General features: G+C 38.4%; 2 protein-coding genes across 5 annotated transcripts; one reads left to right on the top strand and one right to left on the bottom strand.

Annotated features, from left to right (window-relative positions):
• Positions 1 to 2082: 2082 nt before the first annotated feature.
• On the bottom strand, positions 2083 to 15549 carry LOC131129876 (serine/threonine-protein kinase NIM1). Of its 3 annotated transcripts, none has more exons than XM_058073808.1 (5): positions 15532 to 15549; positions 13381 to 13467; positions 9443 to 9757; positions 8489 to 8757; positions 2083 to 6255 (listed from the first exon to the last, which is right to left on the bottom strand). In XM_058073808.1, exons 2-5 carry the CDS (start codon positions 13400 to 13402, stop codon positions 5503 to 5505), a joined length of 1359 nt encoding a protein of 452 aa, XP_057929791.1. In that variant the 5' UTR covers positions 13403 to 13467; positions 15532 to 15549; the 3' UTR covers positions 2083 to 5502. The 3 variants fall into 3 exon arrangements, with proteins under 3 accessions (XP_057929791.1, XP_057929790.1, XP_057929792.1); XM_058073807.1 differs by lacking the exon at positions 15532 to 15549 and adding an exon at positions 14434 to 15004; XM_058073809.1 differs by lacking the exons at positions 13381 to 13467; positions 15532 to 15549 and adding an exon at positions 14434 to 15004.
• Positions 14585 to 17632, top strand: pole4 (polymerase (DNA-directed), epsilon 4, accessory subunit). Of its 2 annotated transcripts, none has more exons than XM_058073810.1 (4): positions 14585 to 14958; positions 15560 to 15686; positions 15868 to 15909; positions 17296 to 17632. In XM_058073810.1, the coding sequence occupies exons 1-4, from the start codon at positions 14596 to 14598 to the stop codon at positions 17307 to 17309; spliced, it is 546 nt and encodes a 181-aa protein (XP_057929793.1). In that variant the 5' UTR covers positions 14585 to 14595; the 3' UTR covers positions 17310 to 17632. The 2 variants fall into 2 exon arrangements, with proteins under 2 accessions (XP_057929793.1, XP_057929794.1); XM_058073811.1 differs by having other exon boundaries at positions 14603 to 14958; positions 15602 to 15686; positions 17296 to 17625.

Below are 17632 nucleotides of genomic sequence, written 5' to 3'. Positions count from 1 at the left end.
AATCGCATTTAATCGCAGATGGAAATAAGTTTTTTATCTACAATTAGTAGGGGAATCTCTTGTAAACGATTCGATGTACAAATTTTATGTAAAATTATATCAATTTGGGAACTTTGGTCCATTATTTAAAACAATACAGTCAGCAAGCATATTTTTGTATTTCTATTTTTGTTGATTATTAGCATATTAGCTCTTAAACTCGCCCACAAACGGTTAGCAAATCCAAAATGTGAGCAAGTGAGACCTCTCACACTAACTTTTTGTTTATTTGTGTCAGCTGAAAATAAGATTTGTTTATTTATGATACTGGTTTTAATTTCTAGATTTTTGTAAGTAAAAAGCCTATTTAGGAACATTCGGAAAGGATTATTATTAAAGAATTGCCTCAATGCACCTTTCCTTCATGAAATGTACAAATGTAAAATACCTAAAACATACAGCAATAGTCATAAAACATTTCATCCAAATTGCAAATCTAATGTCATATCATTTCTCTTTTAAAACACATTGAAATACATAGAAATTCATCATTATATTACAGTAAATATTATTTTATTAAAATACTACTTCCACAGTTTCTGAGGCAGGTGAGTTAAACTCTGAATGTATTGAGTCCAAAGAATAAAAAAGGGTGCCCATGAAAAACAGATAAAGCTGCTGAACACATAAATTACACTAACAGTACCTGGAAGCAAGGCAGCAGCACAGGGTGGCGTTGCCCGGCTTTAAGTACTCGACCAAGGTCATCAACTTCAGGTGCGTTCAGCAGCTCCACCTCCAGCCAGGATCAAGCGATCTGGAAAAACAAAACAAAACAAAACAAACAGGAGGGAGACAGAGGCACAAAGCAAGGACACCCAGACGTAACACATCCCCAAACCGTTACAGTCTTTAATAGCTTTATCCTCACCTTAACACATCAAAATCCATGTAATTCCAAGCCATATAGACAGTATGTATATCCAAGCTAGGGCTCCTCACTTCCTCATTGTCACGGGGGCAACCGTGAGATGCATTCATGGACACTCCGACAATCATAACGCGCTTTCTTTGGCTTTCTGTTTATTGAGACCACACACGGTCTCAATAAACAGAAAGCCAAAGAAAAACAATAAGTGAATATTCGTACCTCTTACTAATGTATACTTACCGTGGAAGTACAATTTGATGCATTTACTGTTGAAGTAGATTGACATGTGCTAGCATCAAAACGATAGTTGGAATGTTTTGACATCCCCAGTAGTAGTATACTAGTACAGCAGTGTTTTGTTGTGTTATGAAGTGTATTAAAACAAAACCTTGTAAAACAAGAATTATTATTATTATTTTTCTTTAAAATGGTGCAATTTTATTTTTAATAACGATATGTGAGTGTAAGTTATGCTTTTCATTAAATGGTGACATTTATAGAAGAACAGAAACCTTATTTGGTGATCAATCAGTGAAGAGAAAAAACTAGAAAATGTTGTCATTTTTAAAAAATTAATATTAGGCATTTATTAATGAACAAATCATTCTGGTTTTGAATTGTGTTTTTTAATTGGTATTTTTTTTATTGCATCCTGTTTTCATGCATTTGCTAGATTTAGTAATGGTTCCAAAAAAATGAAAGTAAGAGTGGCCTGAAGTGAAAGTTATACTCCTATCTGATTGAGCAAGACTTTGCAAAGCTGCACGTCTGAAATCACATTCCTAGCCGTCCAACTGGTTCCATCTTGCTGCAATTATGCAGCATTCAGTGACTTTTTTATGTCCTAGCCTCATGTTGCTCAAAGACAAAAGCAGCGTTTTTTTGCATGTGCGTGAGAATACCACACTGAGTTGAAATTGTCCAGAAAAGCCAATGAAATCTCCCTCACATAAACATCTCAAATCTTTATTGTCGTTAAACAAAATACATCTCAGCTCGACACAAGGAAGCCAGGACATTAAAAACCAATTCTTAATACGCGTGAAAAAGCCCTGATTTCTTCTTTTTCTGCATCGTTGTCACACCTAAACGTTTCAGATCATCAAACAAATGACGAAGGGAAAAAAAGCTAAATGTCCCTGTGTGAAAAAGTGACCCCCCCCCCCCCCCCCCCGCACAACATAACTTAAAGTGAGATTAATTGAGATCTATCAATGTGGAAAAGATTTTAAAGCCATTTCTACAACTTTGGGACTCTAGCCAACCGCAGTAAGAGCCATTATTCACAAATGGCCGGCCAAACAAAATAACCCCATGAAAACCCCACAAAAGACCACATCAACATCCACACACAACAACATACAAAGAAGTGCAGGCCTCGCTTGCCTCAGTTAAGGTCCGTGTTCATGACTCCACACTGGGCAAAAACGGCCTGCAAAGCAGAGTTCCAAGACCAAAATCACTGCTGAACAAAAAGAACATTAAGGCTGATCTCCATTTGGCCAGAAAAAAATCTTAATGATCCCCAAGACCTTTGGGAAAATACTCTGTGGTCTGGTTTAAAAGCATTTCATAGCAACAGTAAAATATGGTGGTGGTAGTGTGATGGTCTGCTGCTTCAGGACCCAATTAATGGGAGCATGAATTGTGCTGAAGGAGAATGTGTTCCTTGGGTTCCAAAGCAAATGAAGATTTTGGAGTGGCAGTCTTTATCAACAGTACTTAACTGCAGAGAGTATTGGTTGTTTATTTAGTGTTGCATTTATGTCAACAAACCCATCTATGTAGACCAACTTATCAAGTCTAGATCCAACATGTTCTTCTGACTAAAAATGGGTGCCATGTGGGGAGGCGTGGCCTCCTAGCCCAATCAGCCAATCACAGGGCACATATAGACAAACAACCATTCCCACTCGCATTCATACCTATGGACAATTTGGACTCGGCAATTAACCTAGCATGTTTTTGGAATGGGGGAGGAAGCCGAGGGTGGAATCGAACTCGAGTCTGCTAGCCGTGCAGCCTACATTGTACATAATTTGTCATGAAATAAATGATGATTGGGTTATTAACGAATCAACATTCACCTTAGTAATTAAGCTAAATGTTTTTTAACCCTTTCTGTGTTCGATACCTGTATGCTGTTAGCAAATGGCGCACATTAGCACAGCCAAAGGTATAATCACTTACTGGATGACTTTTCATAAATACAGCATTAAGGAGGACTTTGGATTTGGAATGAAGATTGAGCAAGATTCTTACATAAACAACAAGCCAGGGTGGCGTGCACACACAACGTGTCCATTCCTGTGGGAACAGGGTTGGCTTGGCGGGAATGGACAAAAAGCTTATCATTAGCATCAGTGCTGATCAGACACTGGCAGGCGGCTGTCAAAGATTAGCACGGCATTAAGTGGACATGCTAAGTCCATAAAGAATTTCAATCTGAAAGCAAAAGCACTCCATCGTGTTCCCAAAGGAAATGTCCTCTTCTACAGACAGACTTACACACATACACATGCTCCTATTCCATTGCTGTTTTGGTCAATGACAGGACAAAATCAAAATCTTAATCTCAATAATACTATCTGCCCCAATGGCTGGACAGGATGTCCACAATATGCACATATTTAGCAACATTTTACAGCAAATAAAGCAGCATGTAATGATAAGATTATCAAAATAAATGTACCTGATGGAGATCCATTCTCAAGAAATTAGCATATTGTGATAAAGTTAGTTATTTTCTGTAATGTACTGATAAACATTACACTTTCATACATTTTAGATTCATTACACACAAGCCTTTTATTGTTTTAATATTGATGATTGTGGCAAAAAAGTAAAGAAAAAACAAAAATCCCTATCTCAAAAAAATTGCATATTGTGATAGTTTATTATTTTCTGTAATGTACTGATAAACATTATACTTTCATATATTTTAGATTCATTACACACAACTGAAGTAGTTCAAGCCTTTTATTGTTTTAATCGTGATGATTGTGGCAAAAAAGGCAAGAAAAACCAAAAATCCCTATTTCAAAAAAATTAGCATATTGTGATAAAGTTCGTTATTTTCTGTAATGTACTGATAAACATTAGACTTTCATATATTTTAGATTCACTACACACAACTGAAGTAGTTCAAGCCTTTTATTGTTTTAATAGTGATGATTGTGGCAAAAAAGTAAAAAAAAAAAAACTAAAATTTGCATATTGTGATAAAGTTCGTTATTTTCTGTAATGTACTGATAAACATTAGACTTTCATATATTTTAGATTCACTACACACAACTGAAGTAGTTCAAACCTTTTATTGTTTTAATATTGATGATTGTGGCAAAAAAGTAAAGAAAAACCAAAAATCCCTATCTCAAAAAATTAGCATATTGGGATGAAGTTCGTTATTTTCTGTAATGCTCTGATAAACATTAGACTTTCATATATTTTAGATTAATTACACACAACTGAAGTAGTTCAAGCCTTTTATTGTTTTAATATTGATGATTGTGGCAAAAAAGTAAAGAAAAAACAAAAATCCCTATCTCAAAAAAATTGCATATTGTGATAAAGTTCGTTATTTTCTGTAATGTACTGATAAACATTAGACTTTCATATATTTTAGATTCACTACACACAACTGAAGTAGTTCAAGCCTTTTATTGTTTTAATAGTGATGATTGTGGCAAAAAAGTACAAAAAACCCCTAAAATTTGCATATTGTGATAAAGTTCGTTATTTTCTGTAATGTACTGATAAACATTAGACTTTCATATATTTTAGATTAATTACACACAACTGAAGTAGTTCAAACCTTTTGTTTTAATATTGATGATTGTGGCAAAAAAGTAAAGAAAAACCAAAAATCCCTATCTCAAAAAATTCATTACACACAACTGAAGTAGTTCAAGCCTTTTATTTTGTATTAAAAACACTTTTATTGGTCAGATGGAATATGCAAATTTTTTTAGATGGGGATTTTTATTTTTGCTTTACTTTTTTGCCGCGATCATCAATATTAAAACAAAGGTTTGAACTACTTCAGTTGTGTGTAATGAATCTAAAATATATGAAAGTCTAATGTTTATCAGTACATTACAGAAAATAACGAACTTTATCACAATATGCAAATTTTTTGAGAAGGACTAGTATATATATACCATATTTTCTGGACTATAGGTCGCTCCGGAGTATAAGTCGCACAAAGCCAAAAATGCATAATTAGGTAGAAAAAAAATACATAAGTCGCACTGGAGTATAAGTCACATTAAGTCACACAGCCAACCTATAAAAAAAGTGCGACTTATAGTCCGGAAAATACGGTATATATGTATACGTATATATTCTCCAAGTTCTCCAAGTGGGGTTGGGCTTTATTAATAAGCGGAAGATTCAACATTTGCTCTAGCGCAATATTATATGATCAGTGAGAACCTGGGTGTTGGAAAACCAAGGTTTCATTCAAAAGGATAAGAGTCTCTTCATAAAGACATGCATACCGTAAAACGGGGTTTTTCAATCTGCCACCCCCCCACCGCCCAACCAACCCCACTTAAGTGGTGAAGGAGTGAGCACCCACATATTCCATTGTGTCAGAGTATAAGACAGACAGCAGAGGGGTTGTGTTTGTCCACAGACGCTACACACCAGTTGGCCGAACTCTTGCACTCATCTGGCCGAAGCGCCGCATAGCCCAAAGCCTCCACAGACCTCCTCTTCTGCACCCGGTGCAGTAGGATGCGGTAAGTACCGGTCAGTGGGCTCTTGGAGTCTGAACAGGGGTTGTTTTGCAAATGAAGTGCCAAAATTCCCAGATCAGACATTAGAGTTTTCACTTCTTCCTCTTCTTCACTTAGAACCGGAGCAGCCTGAGCAAAGTGGGCCGGGGACAGAGGCAGGGATACGTAAGGACGAGGGCGCTCGATCCCCCTGAGCCAATCGCTGTCTGATATTTGGCGAAGAGAGGAGCGGTCCACTGGTACTGGACGCAACATGCCTTTGATGACAATCTGGCACTGGTCAGACACATAGGCGGGGATGCTGTAGGACCCCTGAAGGATGCAACGCTTCAACCTCCTCAAACTGTCCCCGAAAAAAGGCAAAGTGGTGGTCACCATAAAGTAGAGAAGAATACCTAAAGCCCAGATGTCCGAGTAGCATCCCATATAGCCTTTTTCCCGAAAGAGTTCAGGTGCTGCATACGGTGGGGAGCCACAGAAATTGGTGAGCGGCTCGTTGGGTCCCCTCTCGGTGCTGAAGCCAAAGTCACCCACCTTGATGCAGTAGCTGGTGGTGTAGAATATGTTCTCAGCCTTGAGGTCCCTGTGGATGATGTTGTTGTCATGCTGAAATGACAACAAAAACGTACATGTTGTGGTTCACTAACATAGTTTTCAGTTGTGTGATTACACAAAAATCCCTAGTTTTAGGATAGGTTGGGGTTAGAATTAGGGTTAGATGTTAAGGTTAGAACAGCGGCACAGTTAGTGTCTTCGGGAGGTTTCTGTGATGTATTGCAATGTAAGTTGGATGCATCGTCAAATAAATTAAACCATAACCATAACACAGAGCAGGTTAAATAAGCCTCACACACTTACTAAACACATGGAACACATGTCAGTGGAGCCTTATATATGTTTGCGTGGTTGTTAGCATACAAGGCTAGCAGGCTTCTTCAAATGCTAGCCTCTTGTCACTGTCTAGCTAGTGCTAACATAGTCAAACAAACGTTTACGTCTCAACACACAACTTACGGTGCGTTTACAGACCGCCAAACAAAGCGCAAAATCTCAACACCAGACAAAAAAACATCATCAGAGGAGCATAAAGAAATAAACATGTCAATATCGTGAGCTTTATAACATGGTACATGTATGCTGTACACGTACTATCAAATATTTATAAACTATTATCGACTTATGGTGAATTCAATGTGGATTTTTTTGTGCCAGTTTTCCGAGAATAAATTTTTTTTGACTAAATTTTGCCAAATTTGTGGGGTGGTGAACATTTCAATCCATTCATTTTCTATGCCGCTTATCCTTAGTAGGGTGGTGGGCGTATGCTGGAGCCTATCCCAGCTGACTTCAGGCGAGAGGCGGGGTATACCCTGGACTGGTTCGAAGCCAATCACAGATAACAATTTAATGTTTTATTAAAAAAAATACTCAGTTATGAAAACACAGCAACTTAAAGGGACAATAGAGATGTTTTACATGAAGTTGTTTGGGTACTTTTTTTTATTGTATGGTTACATTATGGATTTCTGTATATGTTTTGTTTTGTTTTGTTTTTACTTTGTGTCGGGGCCTCTTGCTAGGTACTCAATGTAAATGAGAAGCTGTTCTCAATTGATCTTACCTGGTAAAATAAAGGTGAAATAATATAAATATACTGTTAGTTGAACCTGTGGGTTCCGTGCCGATCACAGAACACTGGACCAGCTCGACACCCTTGCAAGGGTTACTGGAGAGTACATGGGAGTTTGCCAAACCGGTCTCTGACAAGCGGCAGACACAGAGGACCTCAGTGGTGCCTCATTCACATACAAAGTGCAATCGGAAAGTTTAAAACGGCTTGCCGTTTGTCAAAATGCATCCACTTATTTTGGTTTTCTTCAGCTTGTCTCTATCTTGGTTTATATCCAAAGTCAAGTAAACGTGTTCCATAACATGCTATGCAGCACTGTACAGCGCTGTGCAGACCCGCATTGACTGGCCACAACATTAGGCACACGTGATGGCGCACAAGCATTCTGCATTTATGGCTGGCATAAAATATTACTCACCGATCTTAAACCTGTTTTTATAAAATACACTGTGTTTATAACAAGACAGTGGGAACGATCGTGTATCAGTCACTGACTGTGTTTTTTTTTGTCTGCTTGGTTTGGCTGGTGATAGAAAAAATTTGGAAAACTGTTTGTCCCACTGAACGCTGTGCTAAAAATACAGTCAGCAAGACTGACACATTATTGTTATGGTTATTGACATCACTGCAACACACAGCTCATATACTGTATATGAAATAATTATAATACATATATAGAAATAATGAAAGAGTAAAGTCTCAGGGATTACTTAATAATAATAATAAACAATACATATTGCAACTTCCTGACGATGAGTCGCGGGGGTGCTGGAGCCTATCCCAGCTGTCTTCGGGCGAGAGGCAGGGTACACCCTGAACTGGTGGCCAGCCAATCACAGGGCACATATAGACAAACAACCATTCACACTCACATTCATACCTATGCACAATTTGGAGTCGCCAATTAACCTAGCATGTTTTTGGAGTGTGGGAAGAAACCGGAGTACCCGGAGAAAACCCACGCATGCACGGGGAGAACATGCAAACTCCACACAGAGATGGCTGAGGGATTGAACTCGGGTCTCCTAGCTGTGAGGTCTGCATGCTAACCACTCGACGGCCGTGCAGCCCAACTGATCTGATCAATCCATGTGAATTTCACACTTAATATGAATGGTGGTAATGATGTATGTTTTGGAAGGTACTAAAAGGTCCAGCAAGTAAAGAGATGCTGGTGGATTCCCAGAGTACGGCGTCACTGATGCTCACCATGTGTTTCACAGCAGACACCACTTGTGCAAAGATCAGCTTGGACTCAAAGTCGGTCAGCTTCCCCCTCGTGGTGATACGAGAGAACAGGTCGCCGCCGCTGCCGTACTCCATCACCAGGTAGAGCTTCCTGCTGGTCTCCATCACCTCGTACAGACGCACCACGTTGGGGTGACACAGCTTTTCCATGCAGCGGATTTCTGAGAAGGCAAAAGCCTCGCCTCCCTTTTCCAGGCGCTGCTTGTCCATGATCTTCACTGCTACTCTTTCTGCAGAAATGACAGGAGAGGAGATTCACTGTGTTAATAGTTATCCTCCCTATCCGTGTGGAAGTGGTAAGTTTTTGGCTATTTAAGTTTAAAGGAAATAACTTGAAGGCTACCGTTTAGGTTGCTAGCTCTCTAGTTTGCGAGTTAGCATGTGTCTCAAGACCCTGCAGTTGCGCAATATGTTGTAAATAAAAAGAGTATAAATGTGACTATAGTCATGTTTTGTCATGTCTACAGGGCTCTAATAATGCTTTGTTCATTTTAATCTGAAAAAAATAATTTGTCTACCCACCAACTATATGTGGTTTCCTAAGTTTTTATTATTTGCCGTTTTATTATTATTATTATATTTATTTATTACTGATTGATTATTTTCTTTATTTTTGATTTGTTTATTTATTTTTCATCTTATTTTGTGTAGAAAAATAAAAAGTAAGATATTTGAGAACAGTGGAATGTTTTATCAGAGCTTTTATTGTAGAAAATTGGAACCAAAACGAAGTTTTTTTAATTTTTTTGTTTTTAATAAATGCATTTTTTTTTTTTGGAAAACCTGATGTGGCCCAGTCTCACCCAGACCCAAGCTCCAGTGGCCCCCAAGTAAATTGAGTTTGAGACCCCTGGTCTAAAAGGTGAAGAGCAAGCATTAAGAAGCAAGCACAATAATGAACAGGAGCTACTGTACCTTTGGTCAAAGCATGGATGCCCAATCTGACAGAGGAGAAGTTACCCTGCCCAACCTCTCCGCGTAGCTCGTAGAATCCAACCCTGCGCCCGAGGATGATGTCATTGACCATCCTCTCGTTGTGTGCCAGGTCGTAGACCGCCCTCTCGAATGGCGCCTGCCGCATCCTCTCAGCATCGCTCAGCTGCGGGACGACTCTTCTCACAGAAACAGCAAAAGCAGAAGGTGGCGACTTGGGGATCTTTTCCAGCTTCTGCGACTCATCTTTGGCTTTTTTATGGCCGTTCTGCTTTGGCCAAAGCTTTGTTTTCAAGGCTTTTGGAAAAAGAAGACACAAAAGGAACAATGTTTGAAATTATTATGACTTTTTCAGGCATCTGAACCCAACAGGCCCTAGTGCAGTGGTCTCAAACATGCGGCCCGCGGACCAAATGTGGCCCGCAGGACACTAGTTTGATATGAAAGTTTAATGTTAGTGCGGCCCGCGCAAGTTTGATATGGATGCTGTATGGTATCATGTACCCAGAAAAAATTATTATGTTTGATTAATGTTCATGTTGAAGGTTAAATAACTGTTAATAGTTATCCTCCCTATCCGTGTGGAAGTGGTAAGTTTTTGGCTATTGAAGTTTAAAGAAAATAACTTGAAGGCTACCGTTTAGGTCGTTAGCTCTCTAGTTTGCGAGTTAGCATGTGTCTCAAGACCCTGCAGTTGTGCAATATGTTGTAAATAAAGAGTATAAATGGTACTATAGTCGTGTTTTGTCATGTCTACAGGGCTCAAATAATGCTTTGTTAATTATAATCTGAAAAAAATAATTTGTCTACCCACCAACTATATGTGGTTTCTTAAGTTTTATTATTATTATAATATTTATTTATTAGTGATTGATTGATTTTCTTTATTCTTGATTTGTTTATTTATTTTTCATCTTATTTTGTGTAGAAAAATAAAAAGTAAGATATGTGAGAACAGTGGAATGTTTTATCAGAGCTTTTATTGTAGAAAATTGGAACCAAAGCAAAGTTTTTTTAAAGTTTTTTTTAAAGTTTTTTGTTTTTAATAAATGCGTTTTTTTTATTGTTTTTTTTTTGGAAAACCTGATGTGGCCCAGTCTCACCCAGACCCGAGCTCTAGTTGCCCCCAAGTAAATTGAGTTTGAGACCCCTGCCCTAGCGGGTTCACTCTGTATCTGTCTGTGTGCATTGGTTCGATAGTAGAATGGATGGAGAGAGTGAACTAGCTACTAGCTACTACTGTAGCAGCAGTTAGCTTCCTGAGTCAATATATGCTAACATGAATGACAACACAAAGGTGATTTTAAGTTTTTAAGCCTCAGCCTCAATGTGGGACTATCCATCCATTTTCTATGCCGCTAATCCTCACCAGGGTCGTGGGTGTATGCCGCTCTAAAAAATGTGTACTTGTTCTTCCAAGTGTGGAGTGTGTCTTGCCGGAAAGTATTACAGTGTTGTTTCATACACACCAATACTCATGTTATTTGGCGGCCCGCCACAAATACATTTGGACAGAATATATTTATAGAGAATAAGGCAGCAGTGTCGCAGACATAACATTTGGTTGCTATATTTGGCCAGTAGTCAGAACCTCCAGATAATCTGTTTCAAAAAAGCAACTAGCGACAAATCTAATGAAGAGATTAGTGGAGAGTCTGACCTGAAAGCACGTATCACTCTTCCAGCCAACGCTGCTCCCCTGGCTCTATTTTCTTTGGGATATTTTTCTCATTACGTATCTGTTAGAAATATATATATATATAAATATATATACTGTATATATGCTTATTTTTACTCTGTTTTCCTGTCTCTCCTACCTTGTCTTCTTTGTTTAATTTTTATGTGATTGAGTTCATTATTACATTTTTGCAGAGCTGCTGGAAATGCACATATCTCTTGGAGATGAATAAAGATGAAAGTATCTATCTATCCATCTATCAGCCGTCCGTCCATCCTTCTATCATACTGTACATCCATCCATCATACTGTGTATCCATCCATCCAAATATCTATCCATCATCCATCTATCATACCGCCATTCGTCCATCTATGCATCCATCCATCATTCATCTATTTATCATACAGCCATCCATCTATCATAATGTCAATCCACCCATGTATCATACTGTATATCCATCCTCCATCCATCACTGTACATGCATCCATCTATCATACTGTGTATCCATCCATCCAATCTATCATACATACATCCATCATACTGTACATCCATAAATCCATCTATCATACTGTCCATCCATCCTCCATCCATTTATCACCCATCCATCACTGTACATGCATCCATCCATTCTACTGTACACCCATCCATCCATCCAACAATCCATCTATCATACTGTTCATCCATCCATCTATCATGCTGTTTATCCATCCATCCAATCTATCATACATCCATCATACTGTACATCCATCCATCCTACAATCCATCTATCATACTGTTTATCCATCCATCCAATCTATCATACATACATCCATCATACTGTACATCCATCCGTCCATCCATCCTCCATCCATTTATCATACATCCATCACTGTACATGCATCCATCCATCCATCCAACAATCCATCTATTATACTGTACATCCTTCCATATATCATGCTGTTCATCCATCCATCTGTCATGCTGTTTATCCATTCATCCAGTCTATCATAGATCCATCATACTGTACATCCATCCATCCTACAATCCATCTATCATACTGTTTATCCATCCATCCATCCATCCAATCTATCATACATCCATCATACTGTACATCCATCCATCCAACAATCCATCTATCATACTGTACATCCATCCATGTTGATTTTACTCTTCATGTTTTTGACTGACTTTTTTCCAATGGGTCATGGCCAATTCCATTGAGGGAAAGGATTTGGGTTTTTTAAGGTCCAGTATGAGAGTGTCACATCTAATTAGTGAAGGCTACTGGTGTTGAAAGCCAGGTCATGAGAAAGGCCTACCAGACTACATTTGGGTTCCTTTTGTCATGTGCTATAATTGTCATTGTGGTACCTGTACTGTACTGTACTGAATGCAGTGTTGTAGGGGTTTTCCCAAGAGTAAACACAGCAACTTTTCCAAGAAATGTCTTCCACAAAGTAAATGTGTGGAAATCCAGAGTGAAAGCAAATATTGACAATTTGCTGCATTCCTGTTTACAGCTACAGGAAATGTCCTTTTATTCAGTTTACATCGTCACTATGATTATATTGATACATTTTCAAACACATTGCATATCTCCAATCTTATCATTCAGACAAATTATTGGTGTTGGTAACATTTTGGTAGTCACATGACACTGTGCACAAATATATTATATTGATATCTTCAAAGAAAACTAATAAATGCAATACATTTCAATATCTGTGTGAACATATACATATATATATATATATATACATTCTAACAGTGTGCATGCGATCAAGATAGTTTCTATGGCTGGAATTCTATTGGAAGAGCGCCACTCTGTGGATGCATCCGGTATTTCACCACAAGAATTCAAAGTAGTGGAAATTATTCATTCATTTTCTACCGCTTATCCCCACTAGGGTCCCAGGGTGCTGGAGCCTATCCCAGCTGTCTTTGGGTGAGAGGCGGGGTACACCCTGGTCTGGTGGCCAGCCAATCACAGGGCACATATAGACAAACAACTCACATTCATACCTATGGACAATTTGGAGTCACTAATTAACTGCATGCTAACCACTCGTCCACCGTGCAGCCGTAATGGAAATAATTTTGATTAAAATAAAATGTTATATTCCATTAGTTTCTTGATAGTGTATGTCAACAATATGCTACATTTTTGCGTTTAATTTTGCCCCACCCCTAAAACACCAGTAAAAACAAAGTTTCTCTAAACAGCAGTCATAGGAGAAAAGCCAAGCAAGAGAAATAAATATACCTGCATGTTGTGAGTCCTTCATACTGTCTCTCAGGCTGCAACACTTGACTGCGACTGAACAAGTGAAGCTATCTTCATTAGACAATCCTATTAAGGAAGAGCATTAGTGGGCCTTCTCACTGGCTCTGACACCAGCTCAAAGCATGGAAATGCTGCATACACAAGTTTTACACAGTCAACCAATCGTGGGTTTTACTAACTGCATCGCTGATGGTCAACAACAACAATGGCTTTGGAGTATATGTTGAACCAGTTATGAAAATGTCTTTTTTTGACAGATGCATTTATCATGCCTGACAGATTGGCAGCTGTATTTTTATGATTGATGCACATTAGGAGTATACCACCAAAGTGGCTCGACAACCCAGGCCTTGTGCTCAAGATGCAGCTCAACAAAACCCAAGTTCCCAAAGCTAAACGCTACCACAGCAGCGGTTGTCAAGTCCGCTTCTAAGCTTTGTGCTCATTCACACAGACGTCATATTATTCTACTTAAGCTCAAAAGCGAAGGCATCCCAGCCAGCGTAGTTTACACAAGACAAGCAAGCCAATAGAACAAGGGCGTACCACTGTCAAAATAATGCTGAGCATGTAAATAAACATCTTTTACTAAACAACTTGTAAGACTGATGATTATATAACTATAGTATAGTTACAGTATATATTAACACAGTAGTATGGTATAGTTACTATATACGTTGTTCATAATAGACTAGTAGGGTATAGTAACTACCTACTAGTCTATTATTGAGAACATATAACACTGATGATTATATAACTATACGCTAGTAGTCTATTATTAACATTGCTCTAAATAAATTGTGACACTGTCTCCCAATTACACAGTGAAACAGCGAACCCAATTTAACATGACGTTTGGACAAAACCTGGTTATGAGTTACCATGGCGATATAGCTGCTTTGAAAGAGAGCTGAACCGGCATTACCTTCAAAATAAGTAAAATAAATAATATATATATATAAAAGTGAAATAATAAAACAAATGTATAAAGATGTGGACGTTTTGTATCAATAGGAAAGACAAATACATTACCATTGAGCCTGTGTGATGAAAGTATTTATAGCTTTAAACGCTCTTAAGGCAGCAAAACATTTTCGATGAGCGTGCACTTCCGGCCAATGGCAAAGCGTTAGTTTCCCGTGAAGCCAATCACAGACGACATTTTAGTTGGCGGGAGAGGAAAAGGCGGGACATATGAGAAGCTTTTTGACCAATCAGCGCACGGTAAACTCAGGGACACCGGAAACACATGCTAATGTTCGCCTGTTTTGTCACGACAAAAGATATACTTTTGGCTACAGTGGAAGAAAGGAAAAAATGGCAGCGACACTAGCGTCGCCTGTCACCCACACGGAACTGGAGCCTGACCGCGGTGGAAGCGAGGAAGAAAGTCGGGGGTGCGCAAAGACGACGGAGGAGATGACGGGCCTCGCGGCCACAGGGGGTCATAGCCGGCTCTCCAAACTACCGCTGGCGCGAATCAAGGCCTTGATGAAGACCGACCCAGATGTGTCCCTAGCCAGCCAGGAGTCCGTCTTTATCATCGCTAAAGCCACGGTAAACAACACTGTCTCTAATGGTGTTCATGAGGCGATTCATTATCGCGATGTTTAGCCCCGACGTGATTTGCCATACAGAAGTGCCTTCGTAGTAAAAAAAAAAAAAAAGTTAAACATAAATAGCCAATAAAAATTAAAAATAACCATTCATTCATTCATTATAACGGTTCGTTAACGAAAGTAACACACCAAACAATACAATAAGCAATATAAAGCAAAGGTTGGTACAGTATAAATATCTCGTAAATTATCAGAAACATGAAATATTTGAGTTAGAATTTCTAAAGTTTCACCAGCTTTCCCAGTAACCTCATTAATTCACTTCATCTTCCAATTTACAGTATTTTATAATGTACAGTACATTTCCATGCTTGTATGGAGGTAAAACTAGTGGAATGGAAGTGGGGGCGGAGGGGAATTGCAAATGAAAGTGATGTCCTTTTTAAAGTCAATACCTTCAGGATTTTCCCACAGGTACATAAGATCAGATTCTACTGATGTTGTATGTGTAACGAGTGCTTGATACAGAAAGTTGTTACAAATGGACAGATACAAATAGAAACATACTTACAACATGTTCATTGTATGGCTGCTGACAGATTAAAAAAAATATGGCGTATTTGCTGCTGCCTGTCCAACAGGAGTTGTTTGTTGAGATGATCGCCAAAGATGCTTTGGTGTATGCACAGCAAGGGAAGAGGAAAACGCTGCAAAGAAAAGACTTAGGTGAGTGCACAGAAATACTTGAAATAATCCTTTCAGTCAGTGAAGAATTTGCTGAAGTCAGCCAAGCAAAATCTAGCATTATTGTTACACAGTGAAGTATGCAGTATGTGTATTTTTGACTAACTTAGAATTATTGCTAAGGATATTTGAAAATCACTTCTTTTCCCTGGTGTGTCTGCAGATAATGCCATTGAGGCCGTAGATGAATTTGCATTTCTGGAAGGTGAGTGTCATGTGACAAAAATTAAACAATCTAATCTGTAGAGCAGCCATCAGAAAATAGTGCACCTCGGTTCAGATTCTTTATGGACCACTTAAAGTGAATGGGAAATATAATAACTAGGGCTGCAATGATTATTCAGATAATTAAAATACCTCAATTACAAAAAGTAGTCGAGGGGGTGAACGCCATTGTGATAATGTGTTTTTCCTCATGGACTTGTTTGTTCATTTATTATTGCGTGATCAGTGACTAGAGGCTTAAGTTTTTGTTGTGTTACATTTATTTCGGCTATGTTTCGGTTATGTTTTTTAAATAATTGTCTCAGTTTGTTGTATCTCTAATGGTTGCTAAGACCTGAACTGAACTAATTAATGATCCTTTACCAACAAGACTCGGGGAACTCTCAACCTCCATGAAAGTATTATTTTGTTTCCTTTTTCCAAAAAAAAACGCCGTACAGTGAACAACATAAGTAAAAGCTGTGGTTTTGTGTTAGTTACTTAGTTAGTTAAAATGGTAAAAAAACAAACAAACTTGTGTCAGTGTCCAAATATATATGGACCTAACTGTATTTCTTTCCCTTTTCTCTTCATTATAACGAGAGAAAGCAAGTTGTATGAGCTAGCTTACAATGCTATCATTGGGACACACACTACCGAACAAAAAACTCAGTGTTCCCTTTACTGACCTGTATATTAACCCAGCTACAGCCAGTATCACAGCGTCTTGGTATAGGTGTTGTGAGTAAAGTCTCAGTGTCACTCACAATGCCTCCAGTGACTCCAGAGTAACGCTACCTAATAATAAATTTTAATTTATAACACACTTTACATCAAATGAATTATCTCAAAGTGTAAATGCAGCAATGTTGTTAGTTCGGAAAAGTTAAGCTAGGTTATTAATCATGCCTCACACATATATAGTTGAAGGTTATGGCAATAAGCCCAATAGTTGGTCAAGTCTGAGATTATTTCACAAGCTAGCAACAACTGGACTGAAGGACACCAGCTCTCAACTTCGACCCAACATGCTCTACTACTGGCTGACATTGACTTCATCAACCATTAAAGATACAGTAAACTGAGACAAAAACAGCTGAAATCAAGCCAACGCAACAAAAATGTAAGCCAAAGACACCACTAGCCACTTGGTCGGGCAATAATAAAGTAACAAAGTACATGAGGTCATGGCATGATCAAACAGTAACTTTTCCATTTACATCCTGTGTGCGGGTGACATACACGCGTTACAACACGAGCGATTCCTCAAAGCAGAAAAAAAATACAATTTGAATAATCTTTGCAAAAATTGCATAAATGGACCTTGCCATACCTGCCATAGAGTATCTCTAATGTTGCCATTATTTCCCATTTTTTGTGATTCCAGGTACATTAGATTGAATGATGCTTCAGGAGATGAGAACAACACAACTGCAGCCATTTTTGTTATATGGACACGATCAACATATTTTCTTTAAAACATTTTCAACAGCATGCTTGACTGGTTCTGGTTGGGTTCTATACATGTTTGGATGGTTCTGGTTGGATTCTATACATGTTTGAATGGTTCCATCTGGGTTTGAATGGTCATCTTTCGTTGTTTACATTGACAATTTTCTCCCATCGTATGTAATAATAATGACCATTACCATTATGTGTACATTTAATGTAAATATTTGTGAAATGTGTCAAATAAAGTTTCATGGAACCTCAGTAAACTTGGA

This window comes from Doryrhamphus excisus, chromosome 5, assembly GCF_030265055.1.
Source record: "Doryrhamphus excisus isolate RoL2022-K1 chromosome 5, RoL_Dexc_1.0, whole genome shotgun sequence".
NCBI lineage: Eukaryota > Metazoa > Chordata > Actinopteri > Syngnathiformes > Syngnathidae > Doryrhamphus > Doryrhamphus excisus.
The sequence above is the reverse complement of the archived record's forward strand: the minus strand, read 5'-3'. Positions and strand labels throughout refer to the sequence as shown.

What these genes read in the sequence shown, in the direction of transcription:
- pole4 (XM_058073810.1), top strand. Translation starts at nt 14,596, where the DNA reads ATGAGAAGCTTTTTGACCAATCAGCGCACGGTAAACTCAGGGACACCG. An exon ending in TTATCATCGCTAAAGCCACG is followed by an intron (nt 14,959 to 15,559) that starts GTAAACAACACT and finishes GGCTGCTGACAG; the next exon opens with ATTAAAAAAAATATGGCGTA. An exon ending in GCTGCAAAGAAAAGACTTAG is followed by an intron (nt 15,687 to 15,867) that starts GTGAGTGCACAG and finishes GTGTGTCTGCAG; the next exon opens with ATAATGCCATTGAGGCCGTA.
- LOC131129876 (XM_058073808.1), bottom strand. Translation starts at nt 13,402, where the DNA reads ATGAAGGACTCACAACATGCAG. An exon ending in GAAGGACTCACAACATGCAG is followed by an intron (nt 9,758 to 13,380) that starts GTATATTTATTT and finishes TTTTTCCAAAAG; the next exon opens with CCTTGAAAACAAAGCTTTGG. An exon ending in TGTCTGCTGTGAAACACATG is followed by an intron (nt 6,256 to 8,488) that starts GTGAGCATCAGT and finishes TTGTCATTTCAG; the next exon opens with CATGACAACAACATCATCCA.